A 25,100-nucleotide genomic window follows, 5' to 3' on the forward strand; every position below is an offset into this window, starting at 1 on the left:
GCTGCACTTGAGAATACTTATTGCTCTTGCAAGACCCAGATTCAATTCCCAACACACTGGCTCACAACCATGAATTACTCCAGGTTCAATGGATCTGAAACCCTCTTCTGGCCAAGGCTATCAGGCACTAATTGTACACACACACACATTCAGACACTTTAAAAAAAATCCTATACCCAACATTGGATGGCAAGGATCCAAAGACTGGCCCGTAGTTTGGTGTGGGACTCTTGTTCTAGCCATCAAGGAACACCAGCAGCTCAAGAAGCTCCATTCTCAACCCGGAACCTGAGTTCTGCAGGTGCAGACCTATAAATTGTGTATCCATGTCTGTCTGTGTGGGAGAAGATTCGATTCTTCAAAAAGGTCCATGTTCTCAAAAACCTAAAAAGCTGTTGGTAATTCCATTTCATGTTGCACGCAATTGGGAAACAGCTGCTTTATCCCACCAATAAACTTTTATCTTGGGCAAGATAACAAAGCCTAATTTAGGAATGAGAGGGCTGGGGATACAGCGCAGTGGCCAAGTCCTTGCCTAGTATTGATGAAGCCCTGGATTGGGTCCCAGTATGGCTTAAACTGGGCACTGTGCCCTATGCTTATAAACCCAGCACTTGGAAGGTGAGCAAATCAGTTACCTTCAATTACAAGGGGTTACCACTTCACAGTAGTCTTTCTCAAAACCCTCACCCAAACATACACAGACCAACAAAGCCCTACTCCATCCTTTTAACGGCACAGGAAGAACCCAAAATAAGGCTCTTTCCTAAACTTCGCTACCTCCCTAGTTCCCCTATACCCTACAAGACATGGACAACAGACTCGCCCTTAAATAGTTGTTTATTGGCAGTGGGCTGGAAGGGATGGCAGAATTAGCATTCGCAGACAACACCACACCAGTCACAAGGGCAGCAAGAGTGATGGATGGGAAAGCCTGAAGGCCCCCTCTTCAAAAGCAAGTGGGTAGGCGGGGGCCTGGAGTGTTGATGGGGCAGCCTTGGATCACCTCTGCTTAGTAGGCATGGTTAGAGATGAAGAGAGATTCGCTGGCTGCGGCTCCAGACTGACCACTTGGGGTGTACTTTCCTTGACAAGCAAGGCTGTTGGCCTAAAAGGGAAGAGAAACCAGGTGAGAGTTCTTCTGGGTGCCCTCGTCCCCCTGAACACCCAGGCACGCGCTCCCACCTTCACGCTGCCTTACCAGGGCTCGCTTGATGTATTCCTCCTGGGCAGCCTTCAGGTTCTCCTTCTTCCCGCCCCAGGCCTTCAGAGCAGAGGCCTGCAGGGCCCGGCCGTAAGAGAAAGTCAAGGCCCATGGCTTCAGCAGTGGGCACTTGTTGATGGCATTGAGGTTGATGGACGCCTCTTCCTCGCTCTGCCCTCCAGACAGGAAAGTGACTCCTGGAGATCAAAGGCAGAAGGAAAGGGGGGGCTTTCACTAGAGGTGCAGGGCAGGGAGGAGCTGCCAGAAGCTACCCTGGAAAGGGGTCAAATGTGATGGCGGAGCCATCCACTTCACCAACCAAGATGAGGGAGTGGGCCTCACCAGTGACAGCAGGGGGCACTGTGCGACGCAGGGCTGTGACAGTTGCCATGGCAATCTCCTCATTGGAATACTTCTGGGTACACGCATGGCCTGGGGTGACCATGTTGGGCTTCAGCAGTGTGCCTTCCAGATAGACATGGTGGTCACTCAGAGCCTTGTACACAGCAGCCAGTACCTGGAACCGGGCAGGGTGTGAAGTGAAAGGACAAGGATCACCTGTGAGTGGACCCAGCCCACATTACCCTGGCCACAGACAGGCAACCTAACCTACCTTCTCGGTTACATACTGGCAGCGCTTTAGGTCATGGTCTCCATCAGGAAGGATTTCAGGCTCCACAATGGGTACAATGCCATTCTGTGGGGAGGGACAGGGTAGTGAGGTCTCTTGACTGGGAACCCCACCTACTAATCTCCACCTTAGCCAAGATGTTACCTTGATGATGATAGTGAATCAAGGCTTCAAAAGCCTCAGCCTCAGATTTTCCCACACTCCCCCCACCCCGTTCCCTCCCACCACTGCTTTGCAGAGTGGCCTCCACTTGTTTGGCATTGAGAACAGTTGCTCTGGGGGAGGGAGATGTCCTGGCAGATGGACAGAAAGCTAGCCCACACTGGAACCGAATGGCGTAGGAAGCGGTCTACTGTGGCCCAGTCCTTCAGTCCCACCTGCTGGCAGATGCTGGCATAACGGGCCAGAACATTGGCATTTTCCATGATGGCAAGGGCTGAAGGAGTATGCTCCCCAATCTTGAGCACACAGCGCCATTTGGCAAAGTCAGCTCCATCCTTCTTATACTGGGCACAGCGTTCTGACAGCCCATCCAGCCCTGAAGAGGAACAAAACGAAGAGAGGCAGAGTCATGATTCCACTCCAGGCCCCTGGTGAGCTGGTGAGGAAGGGAAGGAGGCAGATCACACTCACCTTGGGTGGTGGTCTCACCATTGGTTCCTGCCAGAGGTACCACGCCTTTATCTACCTGCCAGGATACAGGGCAGCAATTCAGCTCTACCATCCTGCCCTCTACCCAAACAGCTCCATCCCTCACTGCAGCCTCTCAGGGCCTATAAATATTTTTTATGAGTCCCATGAGGAAAGATACACGTATTATCTGAGAGAACATTAATTGGAGGAGCCTCTCACTAAGCAAACCGCTTCACTGCTTTACACTTTGACTTTTTCAGCTGTAAATAAGGAAAATCTTATTTAAACAAGCTGTAAAATAAGGAAACACCTTAGAACCATAGGGGGCCGTAGAGTTCAGAGATAGAGCACTTGCCTAGCATGCAAAAGGAGCTGGGTTCCACCCTAAGTCTGGAGCAGACCATACTAAATCCCTAGGCCCTGCTAACTCAGCACCCAATCCCTGCCCTATTAATCCGCTTCCCCAGATCCATCTCTAATCTTACACCTCCAGGGCCCTTACCTTAATGCCCACAACACCGCCCTTAGACTTGATAACTTGGGGGAAGGGACGTCCATCATCCGCCTTCTGGTAGAGTGTTTCGTGGAAGAGGATCACCCCCCCAATGCAGGGGTTCACACGGTCATCAGCAGTTAGCAGCAGCTGGCGGTAGAAGCGCCTGTTCTCTTCGGTGTTCTCAGTGCCAATGGACTGCAGCCGCTTAGCAATGCTTCCTGGAGGGAGGATCGTGCGGAAGGACAAGAGGATCAGCCTGCCACCTCCAACCCCAGATCCCCCGCCCCTTCCCCGTTTCTCCTGCCTCTACCGCACCAGTGGACTCATCTGCAGCCAGGATGCCCTTGCCCGGAGCCACAATTCGGTGAGCGATGTCAGACAGCTCCTTCTTCTGCTCCGGGGTTAGTGCTGGGTATGGGTAAGGCATGGTGCCAGTGACAGCACGTTCCTGAGGGAAGGAGACAGATAGGGACAAGTGGTTAGTTGGGCCATCCTATAGTCTCCCCTGGTAAATGAGGACTCCTTCCCTGGAGGGCAGGGAAGCAGCCCCACCTCCCCTGCCCCACTCCCTGAGGGTCCTGGGCTACTTCCTGTCCCAGAGCTCTCCCGTACACCCAACTTCCCTATACTAGACCTGCCTCTTCCTGTACCTTTCCTAACTCTGTCTGTTGCTGGGTGTTGCCCAGCTCAGAGTGGGGTTGCTCACTGGCAACTGGGGGAAAGGAAAAAGCCAGAGCCAGGGACAGGCGGGTCATGTTGAAGCTGGACCCATCTGGCTTGCGCGTTGCCATGGGTCACCTTGCCTAGAAACAAAATTGAACCGGGAGTATTTTAGAATATAAGGATCATATAGGGCAGAGAGCCCAATACCATCATCTGAAAGAGCCCAAGAAAGAAATCATCTGTGTTTGAAGTCACACAGCAAAGAGAGGAGATAGAACCCAGATTTTCTGACTGAGGTGGGGTGTCCCTTGCAATCTACCCAGGTCTGGCCCTGGCTTCAAGGACACCCCAAGGTCAGGCCTCTCCCTCCTGGTGTGTGTGTGGGTGGGGTGTTAGGAAAAGGATATTAGGAAAAATACATGGTAATCAAAAACAGAGAAAGGGCTATGGAGCTCAGGTGGAAAGGAAGCTTTGCCTCCACACTGCCCAAGGGGAAAGGGTAGAAGTGAGACACGTGCCCCACCCCTTCCCTGAAAAGTGCTCCCGTGTGTGCGGCTGTAGCAGTTCCAGGCTCAGAATCAAGGTCACAAGATAAGAAAAGATAGCGAGGTGTTAATGGGCCCCGGAGCAAGGCAGAGAGGAGTTTCCCCTCCTCTACAGGGGCTCCCCCAAAACGAAGCAAACTCCCCCACCCCATCGAGGAACCCTGACGCAGTATACGAGCTGACCTTCCCACACCCATCGCTTCTTGGGATCCTCGAACTGGCAATGAGACCCTAATGTTTGCATAGGTGGGGGGAGTCCTTGCAAAAATAAAAAAAGGGGGTCTAGTTTTCCATATCATCTTGCTTCCTCCCCCGCCATGACTCAGCGCACGGAGCTGCTCGTGGCGCAGCGCGCTCCCAGGGCGCAGGCTGGAGGGCAGAAGCTGGGCTGGGGGCGAGCGTGGGGGTAGAGAAGGGAGAAGCGAGGGGCCGTGGGGATGGAGGCTCCGCACTGCTGCTTTGCCCCCGCCACCGGCCCGGGATCCTACCCCAAGGTCCCTTCCCCGCGCACGTGTCAAATGGCGCTCACCTGGCACAGGAGGGGGTGGGTCTGCCGGCTACGGCGGTGGGTGAGCGAAAGGACGGAGGAGCGAACGCGGATAGAGACACCAGAACCCCGATCTGCGTGCGTTCCAAAAGAACGCAGCCTATTGAGCTGAGGGGGGGTGAGGGGGTGACGACGGGAGGCGGGGCCTCGGACATTTAAAGGCGCCGCTCCGCCCTCTGCGGGTATTTTTCCTTGCTGGGACACTAAGTGTCCAATTGCAGGCAGGCACTGTGCACGGCACCGCCTCAAGATGCAACGATAGGAGGCGGCGCTGGGGAGGAGACGAGCGGTCAGAACCCGATCCCTCCTCCGCTTCGCTAGGACGTGACTCGAGCCACATCCCTCGGGTCACCAGGGCCCTCCCTCCCCCAGCTTCTGCTCGGCGCCCGCGCGAGCGTCGTGACTCAGCCGGAATGTGGGCTGGCGAGGGGGTGGGAGTGTCAGAGGGAGATGGTGGCTGGCCTCCCTTCTAGACCCCTGGCTTCCGGCCTGCGCAGTGGCAGCCTGACGTCACTGCAAAGAACCCAGAGGTTCCGCGCCTGCCCGCCTCGTACGGCTACGGGGCGCAACCAGCCCCTCCCCGGCCCGAGCACCCACAAGGAGTGGGAGAGGGCGACTTAGCTAGCGGGGTACGCAGGCAAAGCCTCCTCGGACCGGCGCGCCAGCCTCATCGCAAAAGAGTGGCCTAGCCTGGTCCGGACTAAGCTTGCAGATTGGCGGGAGTCACCTCCCGCTACAGCTAAACACCATCTTTGAGGAAATGATCGACAGGGGCTGGCTCAAGCCAGACTCGTCTTCCCCGAACCTGATTTTCTTCTCCAAAATAAAAATCCGTCTCCGAGCTCTCTGCCACCCACTTACTCTCAGAGCATCCAGTTCCCTCAGACCCCAATCTGCAGCCCTCATCCCTACCCTGGGATCTGGCGAGCAGCCCACCTGTGGCGCTGTGAAAGAAGCCGGCAGAGCCTGGTCAGCAGCGAGTGAGCCCGGAGGCCCTGGGCTGGGTTATAAGGCAGCGCCTCTCCTCCACCCCTCCCCGGCAGACACCCGCACCAGTGTCCCTGCCCGGTAACCCCTGCCCTTTCCCCACCACGAATCCCGCGGCAGGGACCTATATTTAGGGAAACCTGAGGCTCCTGACATTCATGCCAGCGTGGGGCCCCTGAGTCGGGGAAGAAAAAGGAAGCTTTGGGTTGCCTGGAGGGGAGGAGGTGCCCCTGCCCACTCACCGGTCTTTAGAAGAACCTCTTCCTTGAAAACAGAGCGGTGAAGAGTCTCCGGCCAGGGATCTATAAGGCAGAGCAAGTCGGAAGGTTGCTGGGGTGTCTGGTTGTTGCCTCCCACTGACTCCTTTGGTCCCCTCCTCTTTCTCTGGGCCTGCTGGTGGCTGTATCTTTTTTTTTTTTTTAAGAAGAGCAAATACAGGCAGGATACTCACCTCTTAAAATAACTGGGAGTCTATAGGCAGGCTGCGACTGGCTGTCCCTATATCTTAATATTCTAGGTTGGCAGAGCCCTCTCATACGGTTGCCTGGGTGAGCGACGTCCGGCATCCTCACCTTCACTTATATAGTTTACCAGGGAGGGAGGGGGCGAGGGGTAGGGGCACTGGGCCGACCACCAGCCCCTTTTCCTTCCAGCCCTCCGAAGGAACTGAATTCAGCTGTCCAAGGGCTCTCAGAATCCTGTCCTGCAGGGAACCAGGCCCTCCACTCAAGGCTCCCAGGTTAGGCTGGACCTGCCAGCTGTGATTCCAGTGGCCTAGCAGTGGTGTCCTGAGGGCCATTTTAGAGGGGGCCCTAGGGGCTGGCCACTCCCCAAAGAACAAGCCCCCCACTCCCATCCTTCATCTGAGCTTGATCTCGAAACAGAGGCAGTTGAGGCTCTGGCAGTCCGGAAGCTGGCAGGCGCAGGCACAGTCACACAAGGGGCAGCATTGAGGACATCGAGGAGCCCAACCCTGAGGGAGAAGAGAAGGGTGGATGAAGCAGCACCAGGACTTGGGTCTGCTTTCCTCCAACTGGAGAAGGGAGGTCCCCCTGCCCAGGGAAAAAGGGTTCCATCCACCTTCTCTGGAAACAAAGCAATTCTCCACGCCGAGAATTCAGCAGTGACACACACTAGCACACTAGCCTACTCCAGCAGTGACACACACTAGCACACTAGCCTACTCCAGCAGTGACACACACTAGCACACTAGCCTACTCCAGCAGTGACACACACTAGCACACTAGCCTACTCCAGCAGTGACACACACTAGCACACTAGCCTACTCCAGCAGTGACACACACTAGCACACTAGCCTACTCCAGCAGTGACACACACTAGCACACTAGCCTACTCCAGCAGTGACACACACTAGCACACTAGCCTACTCCAGCAGTGACACACACTAGCACACTAGCCTACTCCAGCAGTGACACACACTAGCACACTAGCCTACTCCAGCAGTGACACACACTAGCACACTAGCCTACTCCAGCAGTGACACACACAGTAGTACACTAGCCTACTCCAGCAGTGACACACACTAGCACACTAGCCTACTCCAGTAGTGACACACACTAGCACACTAGCCTACTCCAGCAGTGACACACACTAGCACACTAGCCTACTCCAGCAGTGACACACACTAGCACACTAGCCTACTCCAGCAGTGACACACACAGTAGTACACTAGCCTACTCCAGCAGTGACACACACACAGTAGCACACTAGCCTACTCCAGCAGTGACACACACTAGTACACTAGCCTACTCCAGCAGTGACACACACTAGCACACTAGCCTACTCCAGCAGTGACACACACGGTAGCACACTAGCCTACTCCAGCAGTGACACACACTAGCACACTAGCCTACTCCAGCAGTGACACACACTAGTACACTAGCCTACTCCAGCAGTGACACACACGGTAGCACACTAGCCTACTCCAGCAGTGACACACACTAGCACACTAGCCTACTCCAGCAGTGACACACACTAGCACACTAGCCTACTCCAGTAGTGACACACACTAGCACACTAGCCTACTCCAGCAGTGACACACACTAGCACACTAGCCTACTCCAGCAGTGACACACACTAGCACACTAGCCTACTCCAGCAGTGACACACACTAGCACACTAGCCTACTCCAGCAGTGACACACACTAGCACACTAGCCTACTCCAGCAGTGACACACACTAGCACACTAGCCTACTCCAGCAGTGACACACACTAGCACACTAGCCTACTCCAGCAGTGACACACACTAGCACACTAGCCTACTCCAGCAGTGACACACACTAGCACACTAGCCTACTCCAGCAGTGACACACACTAGCACACTAGCCTACTCCAGCAGTGACACACACTAGCACACTAGCCTACTCCAGCAGTGACACACACTAGCACACTAGCCTACTCCAGCAGTGACACACACTAGCACACTAGCCTACTCCAGCAGTGACACACACTAGCACACTAGCCTACTCCAGCAGTGACACACACTAGCACACTAGCCTACTCCAGCAGTGACACACACTAGCACACTAGCCTACTCCAGTAGTGACACACACTAGCACACTAGCCTACTCCAGCAGTGACACACACTAGCACACTAGCCTACTCCAGCAGTGACACACACTAGCACACTAGCCTACTCCAGTAGTGACACACACTAGCACACTAGCCTACTCCAGCAGTGACACACACTAGCACACTAGCCTACTCCAGCAGTGACACACACAGTAGTACACTAGCCTACTCCAGCAGTGACACACACTAGCACACTAGCCTACTCCAGCAGTGACACACACTAGCACACTAGCCTACTCCAGCAGTGACACACACTAGCACACTAGCCTACTCCAGCAGTGACACACACTAGCACACTAGCCTACTCCAGCAGTGACACACACTAGCACACTAGCCTACTCCAGCAGTGACACACACTAGCACACTAGCCTACTCCAGCAGTGACACACACTAGCACACTAGCCTACTCCAGCAGTGACACACACTAGCACACTAGCCTACTCCAGCAGTGACACACACTAGCACACTAGCCTACTCCAGCAGTGACACACACTAGCACACTAGCCTACTCCAGCAGTGACACACACTAGCACACTAGCCTACTCCAGCAGTGACACACACTAGCACACTAGCCTACTCCAGCAGTGACACACACTAGCACACTAGCCTACTCCAGCAGTGACACACACTAGCACACTAGCCTACTCCAGCAGTGACACACACTAGCACACTAGCCTACTCCAGCAGTGACACACACTAGCACACTAGCCTACTCCAGCAGTGACACACACTAGCACACTAGCCTACTCCAGCAGTGACACACACTAGCACACTAGCCTACTCCAGTAGTGACACACACTAGCACACTAGCCTACTCCAGCAGTGACACACACTAGCACACTAGCCTACTCCAGCAGTGACACACACAGTAGTACACTAGCCTACTCCAGCAGTGACACACACTAGCACACTAGCCTACTCCAGCAGTGACACACACTAGCACACTAGCCTACTCCAGCAGTGACACACACTAGCACACTAGCCTACTCCAGCAGTGACACACACTAGCACACTAGCCTACTCCAGCAGTGACACACACTAGCACACTAGCCTACTCCAGCAGTGACACACACTAGCACACTAGCCTACTCCAGCAGTGACACACACTAGCACACTAGCCTACTCCAGCAGTGACACACACTAGCACACTAGCCTACTCCAGCAGTGACACACACTAGCACACTAGCCTACTCCAGCAGTGACACACACTAGCACACTAGCCTACTCCAGCAGTGACACACACTAGCACACTAGCCTACTCCAGCAGTGACACACACTAGCACACTAGCCTACTCCAGCAGTGACACACACTAGCACACTAGCCTACTCCAGCAGTGACACACACTAGCACACTAGCCTACTCCAGCAGTGACACACACTAGCACACTAGCCTACTCCAGCAGTGACACACACTAGCACACTAGCCTACTCCAGCAGTGACACACACTAGCACACTAGCCTACTCCAGCAGTGACACACACTAGCACACTAGCCTACTCCACTAGCCTCCAAGTTCCAGTGCGCAGGGGCTCCGTGGATGAGGAGAGCAGACCAGTAAAGAACTGGCTCTAAGTCTGACTAGAATTTGGGGGGTCAGCTCTGCTCTGCTCTGAGCCCTGTGCAACCCAGAGGAAGCCAGGACACGGAGAGCACATTTCGATCCTCATGAAGGTAACTTCTGGGTGTTGGACTTCTTTGCTGGCATCAAACCAAACTGCAAGATGTCTTCCCTCCTTCCTTTGTGAGACAGGTTCTCACTGTATAGCTCATGCTAATCTGGAACTATGACACCTAGGTTGGCCTTAAAATCCTGACAATCCTCCTGCTTCCACCTACAGCAGTTAAGAGCAATCTTCGCTCTTCCAGAGGACCTGTGTTAAGTTCCCAACACCTACATAGTGACTCAGAGTCATTGTAACTCCAGATCCCAAATTCCAGGGGCTGTGACACCTTTTGATGTCCTTAGGCACACATGGTGTAGGGTTTTCCTCAGGCAAGCCACTCATAAAGTAAAATAAATCTAAAGAAAAAAGGCTTTTTTCCCTCAGTGCGTAGAATCTAGGACGTAGGAACATTAGGCAAATGCTCTACTTTTGAACCACTCTGAATGGGGAAGGGAGCTTTTTACAAAACAAAATGGAAATGCATAGTGATTTGCCCAAAAGAACACAACCAAAGAGAAACTGGCTAGAACTGGAGTTGGTTTCCCTGGGCCTGGGATTCCCTGTGCCTATTTTCCCAAGGCCAGGAATGTTGGCTTCATTCTAAGGCTTCAAAGGCAAGGACAGTTGGTCTCATGTTCTCTACTTAGGGTGAAGACAAGCTCAACAGGTGTTTGAGCCACAGATAGATGCTGAATGTATAAACTAAGCTAAGCATATCACTTTGCCTTCTTTAGGGAAAGGCAGAAGAGGGCCTCTCAACTCCAGGAGAGATGACTGTCTCGTGGACATAATGTCCTGAGAGATAGGAAGGGACATTCAACACGCTAACCCTCGCTCCTCTGGTCTGGGACTGGGATGATCTGCAACTGCCCCAGGCATGGATGGGAGGCAGGCCAAGGTACTGGCGTGGACACACCCCGGTGGCTGTGTGACAGAAGGCTGGCTCCTTGAGGCCACGAGCAAAGCTAGTGACAGCCACAGTTGCATCAGAAACCGGGCCAAGCCAGGAATAGGGAAATGACCTTTCCAACAGCTGAGATTTCGGGGTACTGTGTCAGATGACCAGAGAGATCGGCTGTCAGGAGAGGCTCCAGCAAGGGGGGGAGCCCAGCCAGCCCAGGGGAAGGGGTCTAAACTGGCCTGTTACTGTCAACAGGGGCGAAGGCTGTCGGTGGAGGGGAAAGAGAAGTGGCTTCTTTGTGTAGAGCATGGTTTGGGCATCTCTGGGGATGAAGTGGGGTCTGTGGGTTTCTAGAGGACCGCACCACCACTCTGTGTACAGAGCCACTGGCCAGAACACTTCACTGCCCTTACCTCAGGAAAGAGGGTATTAAAAGCGTCTTCTGGCTCTGTTCACAGAAGGGTTTAGTCCAGCCATTAATAACTGGCTAATGGATTTCTTGACTCTCACGAGCAATGGGCCCTGGAAGACCTCTGCTGTTTTAAGTACATTAATGACTCTGCAGCCTGTTAACCCCTGTGTTCTTGGGTGGGGTTTACCTTTTGGACTTCGGGAGGGCTGGACATTTTACTGGCTAGATGGTGCTCACGCAATAGAATAGTAAGACCTAGGTGTGAATTCTGCCTGGCTAAATTATGTTCTGAGCCTCAGTTTCCTCGTCTCTGAGACAGATATCGCACTGACTTTTCAGAGTGCCAGTGGACCGAAATGAGATCCTTAGTGAGCACTCGGTGAAGGGAGCCACACCTGTCGTCTGGTTTCCCCACTCGCTGCTACACAGCCCAGGCTGTCCTTGAACTCACAGAGATCCGTCTGCTTCTCCCTCCCGAGTGCTGGAATCAAAGGCCTGTGCTACTATGCCCCGCTTTAGTGGTAGTTCTTAATTCTAACATACATCCGAATTACAGGAGCTTGTTAAAAAGTACAGACTAGAATCCTGTCCCAGACCTACCTACAAGTGAGCGAGAGGCCTGGAGGCCTGATGTGCGAGGTCCCGCTTGTTTTTGGTCACCCCCTTCTGTGCCTAGAACTGTCTGCTCATTTATCTCTGCCCTTCACCACATTGTAAGCCCTGGGAGCACAAGGAGATGGTCTGGCTTATTTTTGCTGAGCCCCCAGGGTCAGCACAAAGCCTCACACGGTGGCTCCGTGTGTACTGTACACATGAGGGAGGGAAGAAACGAGGGCTCCATCATTCAGAGAGCAGGGCTCTCCTACAGAGAGGAAGAAAACCTCGGGTTTGTGGTCTGGCTGGTGCATCTGACCCCAGGCGAGGGAGTCACCCAATCTTTTGTGAGCCTCAGTGTCTACACTGGCCAAACTGACAGGCTCTGTAACCTTTTTGGCTGGCATTGTTACCATAAGGAACCCGGAGAACAGAGGCACTTTAATATCCTTGGAGGAAAGACAAATCAAGGACGGGGTGAGCTTGGCCTCCCCTTGGTCACTCTACATCTCTTTCTGGATCCAGCAGGAACTGGACAGGACCAGTTTCTCGTGTGCACAAGGTTCTGAAGCCCATGCACCAACAGGTGGGAGACCCTGTCTTCTCTCAGGTCCATGAAATTCTGAAGCCCTGCACCAACAGGTGGGAGACCCTGTCTTCTCTCAGGTCCATGAAATTCTGAAGCCCTGCACCAACAGGTGGGAGACCCTGTCTTCTCTCAGGTCCACGAGATTCTGAAGCCCTGCACCAACAGGTGGGAGACCCTGTCTTCTCACAGTCAACCTCAGCACCTCAGCTCATCGCTTTTCCTGAGAAGCTGAATCCCTGACTTGTCACCCCATGTGGACAGATAGGGAAGGAGATGGTAACTCCTTGAGATAGATGTTCTGGATCCCTTGTGCCTCTGCACAGCAAGTTTCAGCAGTGGCTTCATAGTGAGAATGAACAGCTATCTTTTTTTTTTTTTTTTAGTTTTTCAAGACAGGGTTTCTCTGTAGCTTTGGAGCCTGTCCTGGAACTAGCTCTTGTAGACCAGGCTGGCCTTGAACTTCCAGAGATCTGCCTGCCTCTGCCTCCCAAGTGCTGGGATTAAAGGCATGCACCACCACCACCCAGCCAGTGGCTATCTTCTTTCAAATAGACTCAGAAAGAGTTCTGAGTCTGATGTGGTTGCTGGGAATCAAACCCAGGTCCTTTGGAAGAGCAGCCAGTGCTCTTATCTGCTTGGTCATCTCTCCAGCCCCCAAATTTATTTTTGAGATAGGGTAGCTTGCCCATACTGGCCTTGAACTTCCTACGTAGCTTTACCTTGAACTTCTGATTGTTATCTCGAGCCTATGAGTATTCTGACCTTGTGTGTGTTTGTGCACCTGTGAACCGGAAGGCATCCACACCTAGTTTACGTGGTGCTGGGAATCAACCCAGTGCCTCCAGCACACTAGGCAAACACCCTCCCAGCTCAGTTGTATCGCCAGCCCTCATCATTTATTTTGAAAGTCAAAACATCTGCCAGGGATTTGCACCAAGCACAGCCAATCCAAGCTAAGAATTTGCTGCGGCTCAGTCTGTTACCCCCTGCTAAGGAAGGTCATCACTCCAAGGACAGGAACTCTGTTGTCTTAATCTCTGAGCCCAAAATAGTCCCTGTCCAAGAAGGTGGTTGATCACACTGAACATTTTAAAACCCACAAACGTAAAAATTGTTGTCTTCTGTAGGTCAGCTTCTCCCTCGAGGATTCTATTGCAGCTTAAACTGTGGAGCCATTTGCGAGCCAAGGCTTTTCTGTGTAACACTGGGAAAGCCACAAGCATCCCCAAGCCCTCTTATTCCTCCACAAGGAGAGCAGAAGGAGAGCAGAATAATACATCTATACCTCCAGGTTCAGGCACGGACACATGGCCAAGTGCGAATGGTCATAAGGAAGCAGACTGTGTGGTGGAGCTCCATCTTTGCAGGGAGGGAGGAATGCACGGTAGTCATGGTGAAGCATGAGGGTAGCGTACACACACAAAGAAGGCAACTTCACGGAGCACCTGGAAGATGACCGCTCCTCCTATCTCTGCACACTCCCTTGTTTCCTGTGACGCTAGCCGAGTGCTCTACCTCTTTGCCTTTCTACCTGAGTATTTCGTAGACAATACCTTTAGTAATAAAAATAGATTTTTATTATAAAACCCACCTGTAATCCCAGCACTGGGGAGGCAGAGGCAGGAGGATCTCTGTGAGCATGAGACCAGCCTGGGTTACATAGTGAGACCCTGTCTCAAAAAAGCAAAGCCAAACAAAACAACTAAACCAGCAAAAACCCAGCCTGCTTGATAATTAATATGATTTAATTTTAGAAATAAGATTAAGCCTTCCACCGTCTTGACACCTATGAAGTCCTGCTGGGAACAGAACCTCTAAAAGGCAAATATGTCTGGAAGGCTGTGGTCCCGTGCCATTTCAGCTGGCTAGAAGCGAGGTCTCCGGAACCAAAGGGGGCCCCTGGCTCTGAAGTCTAGAGCTGGTTACGGCTGAGATGAAATTTAATTTTACTTGGGAAGAGAAGCGCTAATGTGCATAAAGCAAGAACAGCACTGCCTCCTAGAAGCACACTGAAAAGCCAGAGTGGTCTGGGGAAAGGGAACTCAGACCCACGGAAACAGTGGCAGGGTTCAGGCCAAAGTCCAAAGCAACTTTCTCGCCAAGGTCACTGGACACAGACTCCTCTCACAAATTTAAACTAACCACAAGGAAGTAAACAGAAGTGAAAAAATTACAGTTAAGCCAGGATGTTGTGGCGCACACCTGTAGTCTCGGCACTCAGGAGACAGAAGCAAGAGGACCAGGAGTTTAAGGCTAGCCTTATCTGCAAGACCCTGCTGCAAGCAAAATTTTACAATTTTAAATAATGTTAAATTTAAATAAATCCTCATCTCTCAGAGTTGCTGGTGGAAACAGCACAGAGCCTCCAGCAGTGAGCTCTCTGGAATATATCTCCCAACGAACAGAAGGCGTCTTGTTGAGGTCAGTGCTAGGTCCCGGTCCACACCAGACAAGCGCTTCACTTACAACCCTGTTTTCTTTTAACTACTTTGTTCAGAAGTCCTGATTACGAGGCTCAGTATGATGGTTCTCACCTTTATTCCCAGCACTTGGGAAGCAGAGGCAAGTGAGCTCTGTGAGTTCAAGGCCAGCCTGATCTACACAGTGAGTTCCAGGACAGCCAGCACTATATAACAGAGAAACCTTATCTCAAAAAAAAAAAAAAGGCCTGATCATGCACTGGGCGCGTCACACAAATCATCTTTCTCCAGCTGTCATGCTATTTTCTTTTCTTTCAAGTACCATTCATCTCCAGACACAATCTGATATGCGGCCATGTTGCCTTTAGCTGTCTGCCTATGACTCAGTACCTGGCCTAGGGTTGGGGCTCAGTAATAAATGTGCTGGACAAAGAAATGAAGGCCCGGACCATGCCCAGGCCAGAGGGTTAAGACCGCGTTAAGAACGGAACTCACAGCTTCGCTGGGATGAGGGCAGCAGGCATCCAGGTAGTGGGCTGGACTGGGCAGAGGGAAGTCGCAGGCTTCTGCGCAGCTCCAGCAACAGTCCTGGGTCTCTGAGGCAGTCTGCTTCCTGCATGGGGAGCTGCAGTCTGTGCAGCAGCCCTGAGCCTGGGAGATGACAAGACTCAGGATCTGGACCAGACAGCAGGGACAGGCAGCCCTCCTCTCTACAAGGGAAGGACTAACTGGAGATAAGAAGGCTCTCCTGGTCCCACGGAAAGGATAGATACGCTGACTAAATGGCAGGTGAGGGGACACACTAATCACCAGGTTCCTGGTCCCTTCCTGCCCCTCCAGGCTCCTCACCAGCAGGCAGTGCCTGGTCAGCAGCACCAAGCCCAGCAGCAGCAAATACACGCCCACAGCGATGAAGACGATAGCCGGGATGGGGAGCAGCAAGGGAGGGCTGCTGATGGACGCTGGGGCTGGATTCCATGGGCCAGAGGAGGTCTGGGTAAGCACAGAAGAGGAGGGGTGTGAGGTGGGGCAAGAGCTGTACAGGATGCCAGGAGGGGCACAGAGCTAGGTGAGAGGTCCACAGGGCACTGACTCACCTCTGCCCTGTCCCTCGGCTATCTCAGCCATTCTCATCTTACTATCAAGTACCTGCTGTCAGTTTAGAGATATCTGTGAAACACTGCTCTCCTTTGTAGAACACTTCTCTGCACAGATTTTTGTATCTAGCTCTGATCTGACAGGTTTCCCATCTCTCTCTGCCCTCGCCTCTCTTCTAACTCATTTCTTTCTTTTTATTTTTTTTCCGAGACAGGGTTTCCTCTGTAGTTTTGGAGCCTGATCTGGAACTAGCTCTTGTAGACCAGGATGGTCTCGAACTCACAAAGATCCGCCTGTCTCTGCCTCCCAAGTGCTGGGATTAAAGCCGTGCACCCCGCTTCTTCTAACTCATTTCTTTCCACATCAGACTGCCCTGGCATCTCCACCAGCGACTCCCAACAACTGCTTATTTCAGGGACAAAGCTTCCCCATCCTAGTCCTAGCTACTCCGTCCCCCACCCCATACCTTGCAATCAGGCTCCATCCTCTCTCTGGCCCCTAGGCCTCTGCTTGTATTGCTTACTGTCTCTTTGATTGCTAGCACACTATCTTACTAGGGATCCCTAAAACGTGCCACCTCCCGGGAAGTGCACCCTGGGCACTGTCTCACAGCTCTGGTCCAGAGCTAAAAGGTATTGGATAGAAAGAAAGCCCCCTCCCCAGTCCAAGCTCAAAGGCAGGAGAGCACATAGCACTGGACTCACGTCCATGGGGCAGGTCAACACTAGTCCGTCCAGGAGCTGCAGAAAAGAGAAGATTCTGGGCTCAAAGCCGAGTACCCTTAGGCCGGGGTGCCCAGTCTTCCCTCTCTTCCTGAGTGGGGAAACCTGAGGCCCACGGATGGCGGCTGGACAGGCGGGGGTCTCGGGATCCAGCACCTTCTCTTCGCCTGAGCCACGCCCTCAGCAGTCCCCAAAGTCCCGCGGGCCGTTTACAGATAGCACGCTGCCTTGGGTCCGAACCGCCAAGGCGCCAGCACCGCCCAGGAGCTTGGCGCTGCTTCTTGCCTCTTGCCGTTGCCAAGGGGACCACAGTGCTGCTGCTACTACGGCGGCCGCAGAGACCCAAACTCTCTATTCCCGCCTCATTGTACTCTCCTTGCCTTTTTCGACCACGTACCCTAGGTAATCGCCACCATCCCGGCTTTCCCTCCATAATTGGAAGTAGCGAATTCTCGCCACCGCTGGCTCAGGAAGGATGTTCGTCAGATGCTGGATGTCGGAGGAGGCAGGCTGGGTCCACTCCCTCTTCTGCAAAGGGGGAACTGCCTGCCTCAGACATACTGCGTTTTTAAACTTTATTTTCTGGAGAAGGGCAAGAGCAGGATCAATTGTAGACAAGGAGCAAGACTCCCCCAAGTCCCACGAAAAAGCAGATGCTCTGACTAAATGGCAACGGCGTCTCACGATAAAAGCTTGCAAGTGAGGGGATCACCAGGTTCCTCGTCCCCAAGGCCTTCCCTTTCTTCTCTGCCAGGCCCCTCTCACTTCACCAGCGTCAGTCCACCAGTCCAGTCCCGTGTGGTGTGTCTTGTCCCCATCCCCATCCGGCTGTCCGTCCCCTCCCCCCATTTCTCTCCTTCATTCACGTTTTGTTTGCTAAGATGAGGCCTGTGACCCAGGCTGACCTGAAACTCACACCATGTAGTGTGGTTTGGTCTGGGCCTCACAGCAGCAACCCCCTGAGTGTGGTGCTCACACCTGGTCCTGTTCTATGCTGAACCACCAACACCCACTGACTGCAGGATAAAACACAGCCTTAGCAGACTCAAAGCCATCTACTCAGCCTCCCCTGGCTTCTCTCCAGAGCTCGGAGAATAAAGCAAACTTCCTTCCCTCCTGCTGTCTTTCTATTGGAGGACAGGGCATACATACGTCTAGAAATAGATACGACTTTGTGTCTGATCAGTTCTTTCGGTGGTCCACAGAAGATCTGCTTCAGGGATGCTGAGCCATGCACTGTCTCAGCTCTGAGGCCTTGGGGATGCTCTGCCCTCTGCCCAAAACGCCCTTCCCTTTCCCTCTCTTTTTTTTTTATTTATTTTTCTAGACAGGGTTTCTCCGTAGCTTTTGGTTCCTGTCCTGGAACTAGCTCTTGTAGACCAGGCTGGCCTCGAACTCACAGAGATCCGCCTGCCTCTGCCTCCCGAGTGCTGGGATTAAAGGCGTGCACCACCACCGCCCGGCTCCCTTTCCCTCTCTTGAACTCCTTCCTTGTCCCTCAGGCCTGTGCTCAGCTGTGCCCTTTCAGGGTCTTGCTGCCCACTTGAGGCAGAAGTTACCATGTTGGGCTCCGCACTCTGCAGCCTTGTCCTAGGGTACTGAATGTCTCCATTTCTGCCTGGCCCCTGGGTCAGACTGCCAGGGCCGCCCTGCTTATCCTGATTCATCTCCACAACCCAAGCTCCTAGTACTTGGCTTTGGGACCACCCAGAAGACAAGAGCCCCTGACACTAAAGACTCTAAATCCAGCTCTGACTCTACCTGCCGAGGGAGCGTTATCTGGCACCTGTTCCCTTGGCTGCTGCTGTGCTCAGTTTCCCTGTCACTCCTAACCTTCTGGTTGCATATGTGTGCACACACATGCCTTTGCACACAGACACAGCTCTTGTGGAGGCCTGTGATACAGTGTCACCCACACCTGTTATGTGAAGAGATTCCCTCCCCTGATGTACTTACCACAGCTGCTTCCCCTGGACTTCCTTTTCATTTTATATTTTTTACTTACTTTTTATTTTATTTTAGGTTGTTTCTCTCCCCCCCCCCCCCCCAGAGTCTCACTATGTAGCTCTGGCTGCCCTGGCTATGTAGACCAGGCTGGCCTTGAGCTCATAGAGATGTGCCTGCTTCTGCCTTGCCTCCTCAGTGCTAGGATTAAAGGTGTGCACCACTATGCCTGCCCCCATGGGCCTCCTTGCACCACAGAAATTGTCAGGTGGTGGGCGCACGCCTTTAATCCCAGCACTCGGGAGGCAGAGGCAGGGGCAGGTAGACCTTTGTGAGCTCAGGCCAGCCTGGTCTACAAAGTGAGTTCCAAGACATCTAGGGCTATTACACAGAAAAAACCCTGTCTCAGGAAAATAAATAAATAAATAAATGTCAGGCTCTGTGCCACTATTGTATACAGATTCCTCCAAGACTGAAGCATTTCATCTTGCAGGGAAGCCCTTGAAACAGAAAGGTAGACAACTCAAAACAGCTTCAGGAAGTCTCTGACTCTGACCAGTTCTCTAGGCCTCTACCTGCCGGAGTAAGTGACACCTGCTGAGAGTCTTTCTCCAGCAAGACAAGCTGTGAGGATCCCTGAGACCAGTAGGTTTAGGCCAACTGAGTCACATGGGCAGGACACTCTCTGAGCTGCCTGCTAACTGCAGTGTGCTCCTGGTTCTCGGCTTTCCACGCTGTCACCTACCCTGGGTGGGCTCTGACCATACACATGTCTTTGAGTCATTTCTGCACCTCTAAGTAACTCCACACCCATATTCCTGTAAGTAACCCCTACGAAACTCATTGGCTAACCAAGTTGGACTTTGGTGATATGGGTACTTCGGTCTTTCCTGGGCTGCCTATCTGGGGCGAGTAGATGGTGAGTAGGTGGGGTGTGTGTTTCCCCAGGAAAAAGTTTTGCTACACAACAGTTTCCAGGTCCTGAATCCCCCTTCAGCCTTCAATCACAGCAGCAGGGTCCCAGCCATTCCTACACCGCCTCTGGCCTTCTCGGGAATGACTAAGCCCGGGGAACAGTGCTCGGCTAGTCCCTGAAGTCAGCATTGTTGGTTGATTTGAAGCGGGATCAGACTGCTTCCTTGAGATTCTCTTCTTTCTGAGTCTCAAGGACCAGGATGAGGGCAGTTTCCTCTCTGCTGTAGGAAAGGAAAAGCTCCCCCAGTCCCCCACCGCCTGTCTTCAGCCCCTTCCAACAGAGAGATGTGAGCCTTGGCAAGGGCCCCAGGCACACCCAGGCTCTGCAGTGGCCAGACTCACTGCTGATGGTATTCTGTTCCTACCATTGGCTCCTCCAGTGTGTAGGAGGGCAGACAGTGTACCAGACAAGCCAATAGGAGGGATGATGCATGTGCCTCGCTTTGCCAAGGCCCCACTTCTACCCACGTTATACCATCAGTAGGAGGTAGGGAACACTGACTTTACTCTAACCAATGGCTGCCATGCTCCTTCTACCTGAAGTTCACAGCTGAAGATGTCAGATAGGATAGTGTTGAATTGACCCAGAAGAGTGAGAAAAAGATACCATGTTCCCCATCATCATGGACCAGTTGAGAGACAGGAGATCCAGAGGGACCAGCAGATGAGAGAAGCTTGGGCAGGCTTGGGTGTGACCCTGAGAGGGAGTCAATCAAGCAGCATTTTGATCTAATAATTCTGGCCCCTCCATTGGCTATCAGACAGCGTTGTCTTCTAGACACTAAGAAAAGGCTCCTGGGCTGGCAAGATGGCTCAGACATGCATGTCTGATGAACTGAACTCAACCCTCAAAAGCCAAGGAAAGGTGGGAGGAAGGAACAGACTCCTCTGATCTACACACACACAGGCTGTAGCATGAGTGCATCTCTCTCTTTCTCTCTCTCTCTCTCTCTCTCTCTCTCTCTCTCTCTCTCCACACACACACACACACACACACACACACACACACACACACGAGAAAGGGGGAGTTTTCTCAGCATTCCTAATATGAAAATGAAAGCCTCAGAGGGTGGAGGCCCACGCCTTTGTTCTTAGCACTCAGAAGGCCAAGGCAGGTGAATCTCCAGTTTGGTCTACAGAGAGAGTTCCGGACAGCTAAAACTACACGGAGAAACCATCTCAAAAACCAACACAAAGAAGATGAAAGGCCTTATATCTATGCCCTGACCACGTGGGAATGGAGAAGATGCCCTTGCCCTGGGCCAAAGTAACATCTCTCACCCCTGTGGTTCCAGAATACGGGAGAGAAGACAGGAGGAGCCTTAATTTGAGGATAGTCAGGGCTACACAGCAAAACCCTGTCTCCCAGACTGAGAGCAGGGTAGCTCGACGGTAGAGTTTTTCAAGGCATGCCCAAGGCTCTTCGCTTTAATCCCAAGTCCCATGGAACCACACATAATCGGACAGTCGTTAGTGACTACCGCGGCGAGGTCTCGTACAGGAACTGCACCTTATGCCGGCCTTTTGAAGCCCTCTGTAGCGTTCCTGCTGATATCCCTATTTGTACATAAGCATCCCAAGACTCAGGGGAGTCGAGCCCCACACATTCTCCAGGCAAGGGAGTGAGTGGCAAAACCAGGATTCAGACCCAGGCAATAGGAGGCTCAGAAAATGTCCAAAGCTTAGCAAAGGTCACAAGGACAAGCTACGGAAGAACAGATTAGTGGACATGTGGTTGTCGGTCTCCGTCTCACCTATTGTGAAGCTTGCTTGCTTTCTGGTGTCAGGAGAAAGGGGAGGGCCAGACCTTCTTGGAACTGTACAAACTCAAGACAGGTACAAACCAAAGAGCTAAATAATGAATGTGCTGGCGCCGGGTTGGAGTATTAGGTGGGAAACAGACACCATGGGCCACTCAGCCGTTACTTATTTACAGCCTCGGGATGTCACACCTGCCTCTGCCCCCATCTGCCATCTGCCTGGGTCCCGACGAAGAGCCTGGGAGCCTTTGGATAAGGGAGCCCAAAGCCACAGGAAATGGTACACCCCAGCCCCAGAGGAACCTGCGGACAGGTCTGCAAGGGTGGGACCGGGGTGAGAGACTTCCCTGGTGAGCCAGGCAGAGGGAGGGAAGGACACAGAAGTCACCTGAGTACCGCCCAAATGGCCCCTTCACAGGCCATGTCCAGTGGCTACAAACCTTCCTGGTTGTAGTTTCAGGCATGGCCAGAGACTTCTAGAACACTTAAACTGCAGCAATGGGCAGAGGGTACCCTATCTTGAGTTTATTTTAGGTGGCATGCCAGTTTAGCAAGAACATACATACCTATACACAAAGACACACAGACACACACAAAGACATACGCTCCAAGGCATACATGCCTGCTCAAATATACTATTTCCTTCCAGCCCCCTTTCTATACTTTTGCTTGTTTGGCCCCTTTAAAAAAAATGTTCTTATTACCATGTAAGTGTGTGTGTGTGTGGTGTGTGTGAGTACAGGTGCCCCATGCCAAGTGTGGAAGGCAGAGGACTATTTTGTGGGATCGATTCTCTTCTTTTACCTTTGTGTGGGATCTGGAGATTGAACAGGAGCTAGCAGCAAGCACTTTCACCCACTAAGTGTTATGTCCAGATCAGCAAAGTCCCCCAAAAGCAACAAGGAGACAGAGGCTCCTATGTAAAAGCAAAAAGCCTTTATTTTATACAAGTTTGCAAACCCAGTCTCTCCATGTGTACAACATACTGGAATAATCAGAGCGACACCAAGATCAGCTGGAGTTGGGTTTTTATAGTAGAAAAGGAGGGGGTGAGGGGTCTCTAAAGTTCAGAACCCCTGATAGGCTGACATTTGTCCAGGGGTATCCTGGTCAGTGTGTGCTGGCAGGTGATCCTATCTACAGTGGTTGGAATGTTAGGCATTTCCTTGGGACGTTCTGTTCTTGGGTGGTGCTCAGGTAACCTCAGTTTGTGGTTCTTCCTGCAACCAGGTATTGCTTCAGGTTAAACTACTGAGACTCAGGCCTCCATTAAACTTATCAATGGCTGAGTCCTACACTGGCAGGTGATATTGGTTGGAAGTAAAGACCTTCCTCTGGGTGGTCTGTTACTATTTAGCTTACCAAGGCTGGCTCCCCCATCCTCCCCCCCCTTTTTTTTGTTTTGAGACAGGATGGCTTTGAATTGGCAATGATCCTGCTCACTCAGCCTGCCAAATACAGGGGTGACAGGGATGAGCCACCACACTGGTCCCCTTTCCACACTCCTGTTGTAGTCACGAAGAAGCTCCCCTTTTGTAGAGGGAGAATGAGTAGAATCATTGTATCTAGGGTAAACATTAGAATGACATCGTCCGCTACACTGTATCTAGGGTAAACATCAGAATGAATGGTTGTTTTCTGGAAGTACTTTGCCCTTAAAGAAATCATTGTAGCACACAGGCTTGCTTTCTGCTGTCTACAGAGTTGCTTTTCCGAAGGAGTTTTCTAGACTTTGCATGACTTTGGTCACAAGACTCTGGTTGGCACACCTGGAGGGTCCTGCACACCTGGAGGGTCCTGCCAACAGGACACAGTAAGGACTAAGGATGTAGGGGAGGAATCTTTTCCTTCACAAAACATACAGGTTAGATCCAGGCGTTAGTATGAGGAACTTGTTTTACCCAAAACTACGTTTGTGCAATAATCAATAAATTTACCTCTATATGGCCATTTGGGGTTCAGTTCACAGAAACTCTTCCTCCCTGCTGCCAGAGAACCTAAAATTCGTCTTAGAGTTGTTATGCCCAAGTCTCTGGTCTCAAAGTGAATTCACAGAGCTGGATTTCTGATGCAAATTACATGAGGGTTTTTAATACTCAGACTCAAGTTTGGACCAACACCTTTCCAGCACCCCAGCATGGTGGGTGCAGAAAGTGTGGCAGGGAGCCCAGAGAGGGTAGAACTTTTAAAGGGGAAACGCTGTAATGGTTTTTGGGATTGGATAAGGAAGGCATAGGGTAAGGTAGTTTCTGAAACCATTGGTCAGTTTGGGGGCGTGAAAACCTAACAAAGAGCCATTAATGACTAACAAGGTATCTTCAAGGATAGGATGCCTCCTGGGAAAATCTGGACCTCGTTAAATTTTATGGCTCTGCTTCTTAACTTAATTGACTATTTTTAGGGTATCTGTTCAAATTTCTGCTATCACAGCACATTTCTGGAGCTGATCTCTGCCCCGCGCCCCAGCTCATTATATGGCTTAAGATGAAGCCCCCCCCCCTTTTTTTTTTTTTTTTTTTTGGTTTTTTTGGTTTTTCGAGACAGGGTTTCTCTGTGGTTTTGGAGCCTGTCCTGGAACTAGCTCTTGTAGACCAGGCTGGCCTCGAACTCACAGAGATCCGCCTGCCTCTGCCTCCCAAGTGCTGGGATTAAAGGCGTGCACCACCGCCGCCCGGCTATGAAGCCCCTTCTTTAAAATGGAGTTTGCAAAGTCAGGTCCTTACAGAGTGACCTTCTTTCTTGGACAACCTGAGCAACACCCTTTTACTACCAGATTCAGTCCCTTATCTGTCTTTTTTTGACTGAGGGGGGCCTTCAATACAGGGTTTCTTTGTGTATCCCTGGCTGTCCTGGAACTCACTCTGTAGGTCAGGCTGGCCTTGGACTTGGGGATCCTTCTGCCAGGATTAAAGGTGTGCGCCACCACTGCCAGCTCTTTCTTTTCTTTAGCCTCCAGCTTAGAAAGCACAGCGATGGGCTCTGGCCAGGACAGCCAGGTCTTGTCATTTATGATGCTTTGTTGGTGGTGGTGGGTTTTTTTTTTTTTTTTAAAAAAAGATTTATTTATTATGTATACAGTGTTCTGTCTGCACGTATACCTGTAAGCCAGAAGAGGGCACCAGATCTCATTATAGATGGTTGTGACCCACCATGTGGTTGCTGGGAATTGAACTCAGGACCTCTGGAAGAGCAGCCAGTGCTTTTAACCTCTGAGCCATCTCTCCAGCCCCTTGTTAGTTTTTTGACCTTGTTAGGTTTTTCTGTGTAATTCTGGCTGTCCTGTAAATCTCTCTGTAGATCAGGCTGGCCTTGAACTCAGAAATCTGTCTGCATCTACCCCCCAAGTGCTGGCACTAAGGGTGTGTGTCACCACTGTCTAGCCTGGCATTCCATTTTAAAAATATGTTTGATTGCCAGGCGGTGGTGACACACGCCTTTAATCCCAGCACTCGGGAGGCAGAGGCAGGTGGATCTCTGGGAGTTCGAGGCCAGCCTGGTCTACAAGAGCTAGTTCCAGGACAGGCACCAAAGCTACAAAGAAACCCTGTCTCGAAAAACCAAAAAAAAAAAAAATGTTTGATTTTATTACAATTCTTATGGTGTGGGTGCTTTGCCCACACCTATATTTACTGCTTGGTGCCCAGAGCAGATGGAGGTCAGAAGAGGAAACGGGATCCTTTGGAACTGGAGTTACAGACAGTTTTCACTGCCACCATCGGGGT

The 25,100-nt window shown here is 51.9% G+C and overlaps 2 protein-coding genes across 5 annotated transcripts; both read right to left on the reverse strand.

Annotated features, from left to right (window-relative positions):
- Positions 1–822: 822 nt before the first annotated feature.
- On the reverse strand, positions 823–6,059 carry Aldoa (aldolase, fructose-bisphosphate A). 4 transcript variants are annotated; one of them, XM_075972261.1, is made up of 9 exons: positions 5,949–6,059; positions 3,280–3,412; positions 2,971–3,182; positions 2,469–2,523; positions 2,213–2,373; positions 1,818–1,901; positions 1,547–1,721; positions 1,202–1,401; positions 823–1,108 (listed from the first exon to the last, which is right to left on the reverse strand). In XM_075972261.1, exons 2-9 carry the CDS (start codon positions 3,389–3,391, stop codon positions 1,013–1,015), a joined length of 1,095 nt encoding a protein of 364 aa, XP_075828376.1. In that variant the 5' UTR covers positions 3,392–3,412; positions 5,949–6,059; the 3' UTR covers positions 823–1,012. The 4 variants fall into 4 exon arrangements, with proteins under 4 accessions (XP_075828376.1, XP_075828374.1, XP_075828375.1 ...); XM_075972259.1 differs by lacking the exon at positions 5,949–6,059 and adding an exon at positions 5,656–5,806; XM_075972260.1 differs by lacking the exon at positions 5,949–6,059 and adding an exon at positions 4,702–5,207.
- A 335-nt stretch (positions 6,060–6,394) lies between these two features.
- LOC142849716 (uncharacterized) lies at positions 6,395–16,980 on the reverse strand. Its single transcript, XM_075972262.1, has 4 exons — positions 16,682–16,980; positions 15,729–15,872; positions 15,375–15,530; positions 6,395–6,679 (listed from the first exon to the last, which is right to left on the reverse strand). Exons 1-4 carry the CDS (start codon positions 16,685–16,687, stop codon positions 6,566–6,568), a joined length of 420 nt encoding a protein of 139 aa, XP_075828377.1. The 5' UTR covers positions 16,688–16,980; the 3' UTR covers positions 6,395–6,565.
- Between the last annotated feature and the right edge of the window lie 8,120 nt (positions 16,981–25,100).

The sequence above is a fragment of the Microtus pennsylvanicus genome, chromosome 5 (assembly GCF_037038515.1).
Source record: "Microtus pennsylvanicus isolate mMicPen1 chromosome 5, mMicPen1.hap1, whole genome shotgun sequence".
Lineage (NCBI taxonomy): Eukaryota > Metazoa > Chordata > Mammalia > Rodentia > Cricetidae > Microtus > Microtus pennsylvanicus.

Bases quoted from the DNA above. Each gene is read 5' to 3' on its own strand.
- LOC142849716 (XM_075972262.1), bottom strand. The intron at 15,531-15,728 runs GTGAGGAGCCTG...GTCATCTCCCAG, and splicing joins TGACCAGGCACTGCCTGCTG to GCTCAGGGCTGCTGCACAGA. The intron at 6,680-15,374 runs GTGAGTTCCGTT...CTTCTCCCTCAG, and splicing joins GCCCTCATCCCAGCGAAGCT to GGTTGGGCTCCTCGATGTCC.
- Aldoa (XM_075972258.1), bottom strand. From the start codon at position 3,755: ATGGCAACGCGCAAGCCAGATGGGTCCAGCTTCAACATGACCCGCCTG. The intron at 3,413-3,614 runs GTACAGGAAGAG...TCCTTCCCTCAG, and splicing joins AACAGACAGAGTTAGGAAAG to GAACGTGCTGTCACTGGCAC. The intron at 1,902-2,212 runs GTGGGACTGAAG...CCCTCCCCACAG, and splicing joins ATGCCAGCATCTGCCAGCAG to AATGGCATTGTACCCATTGT.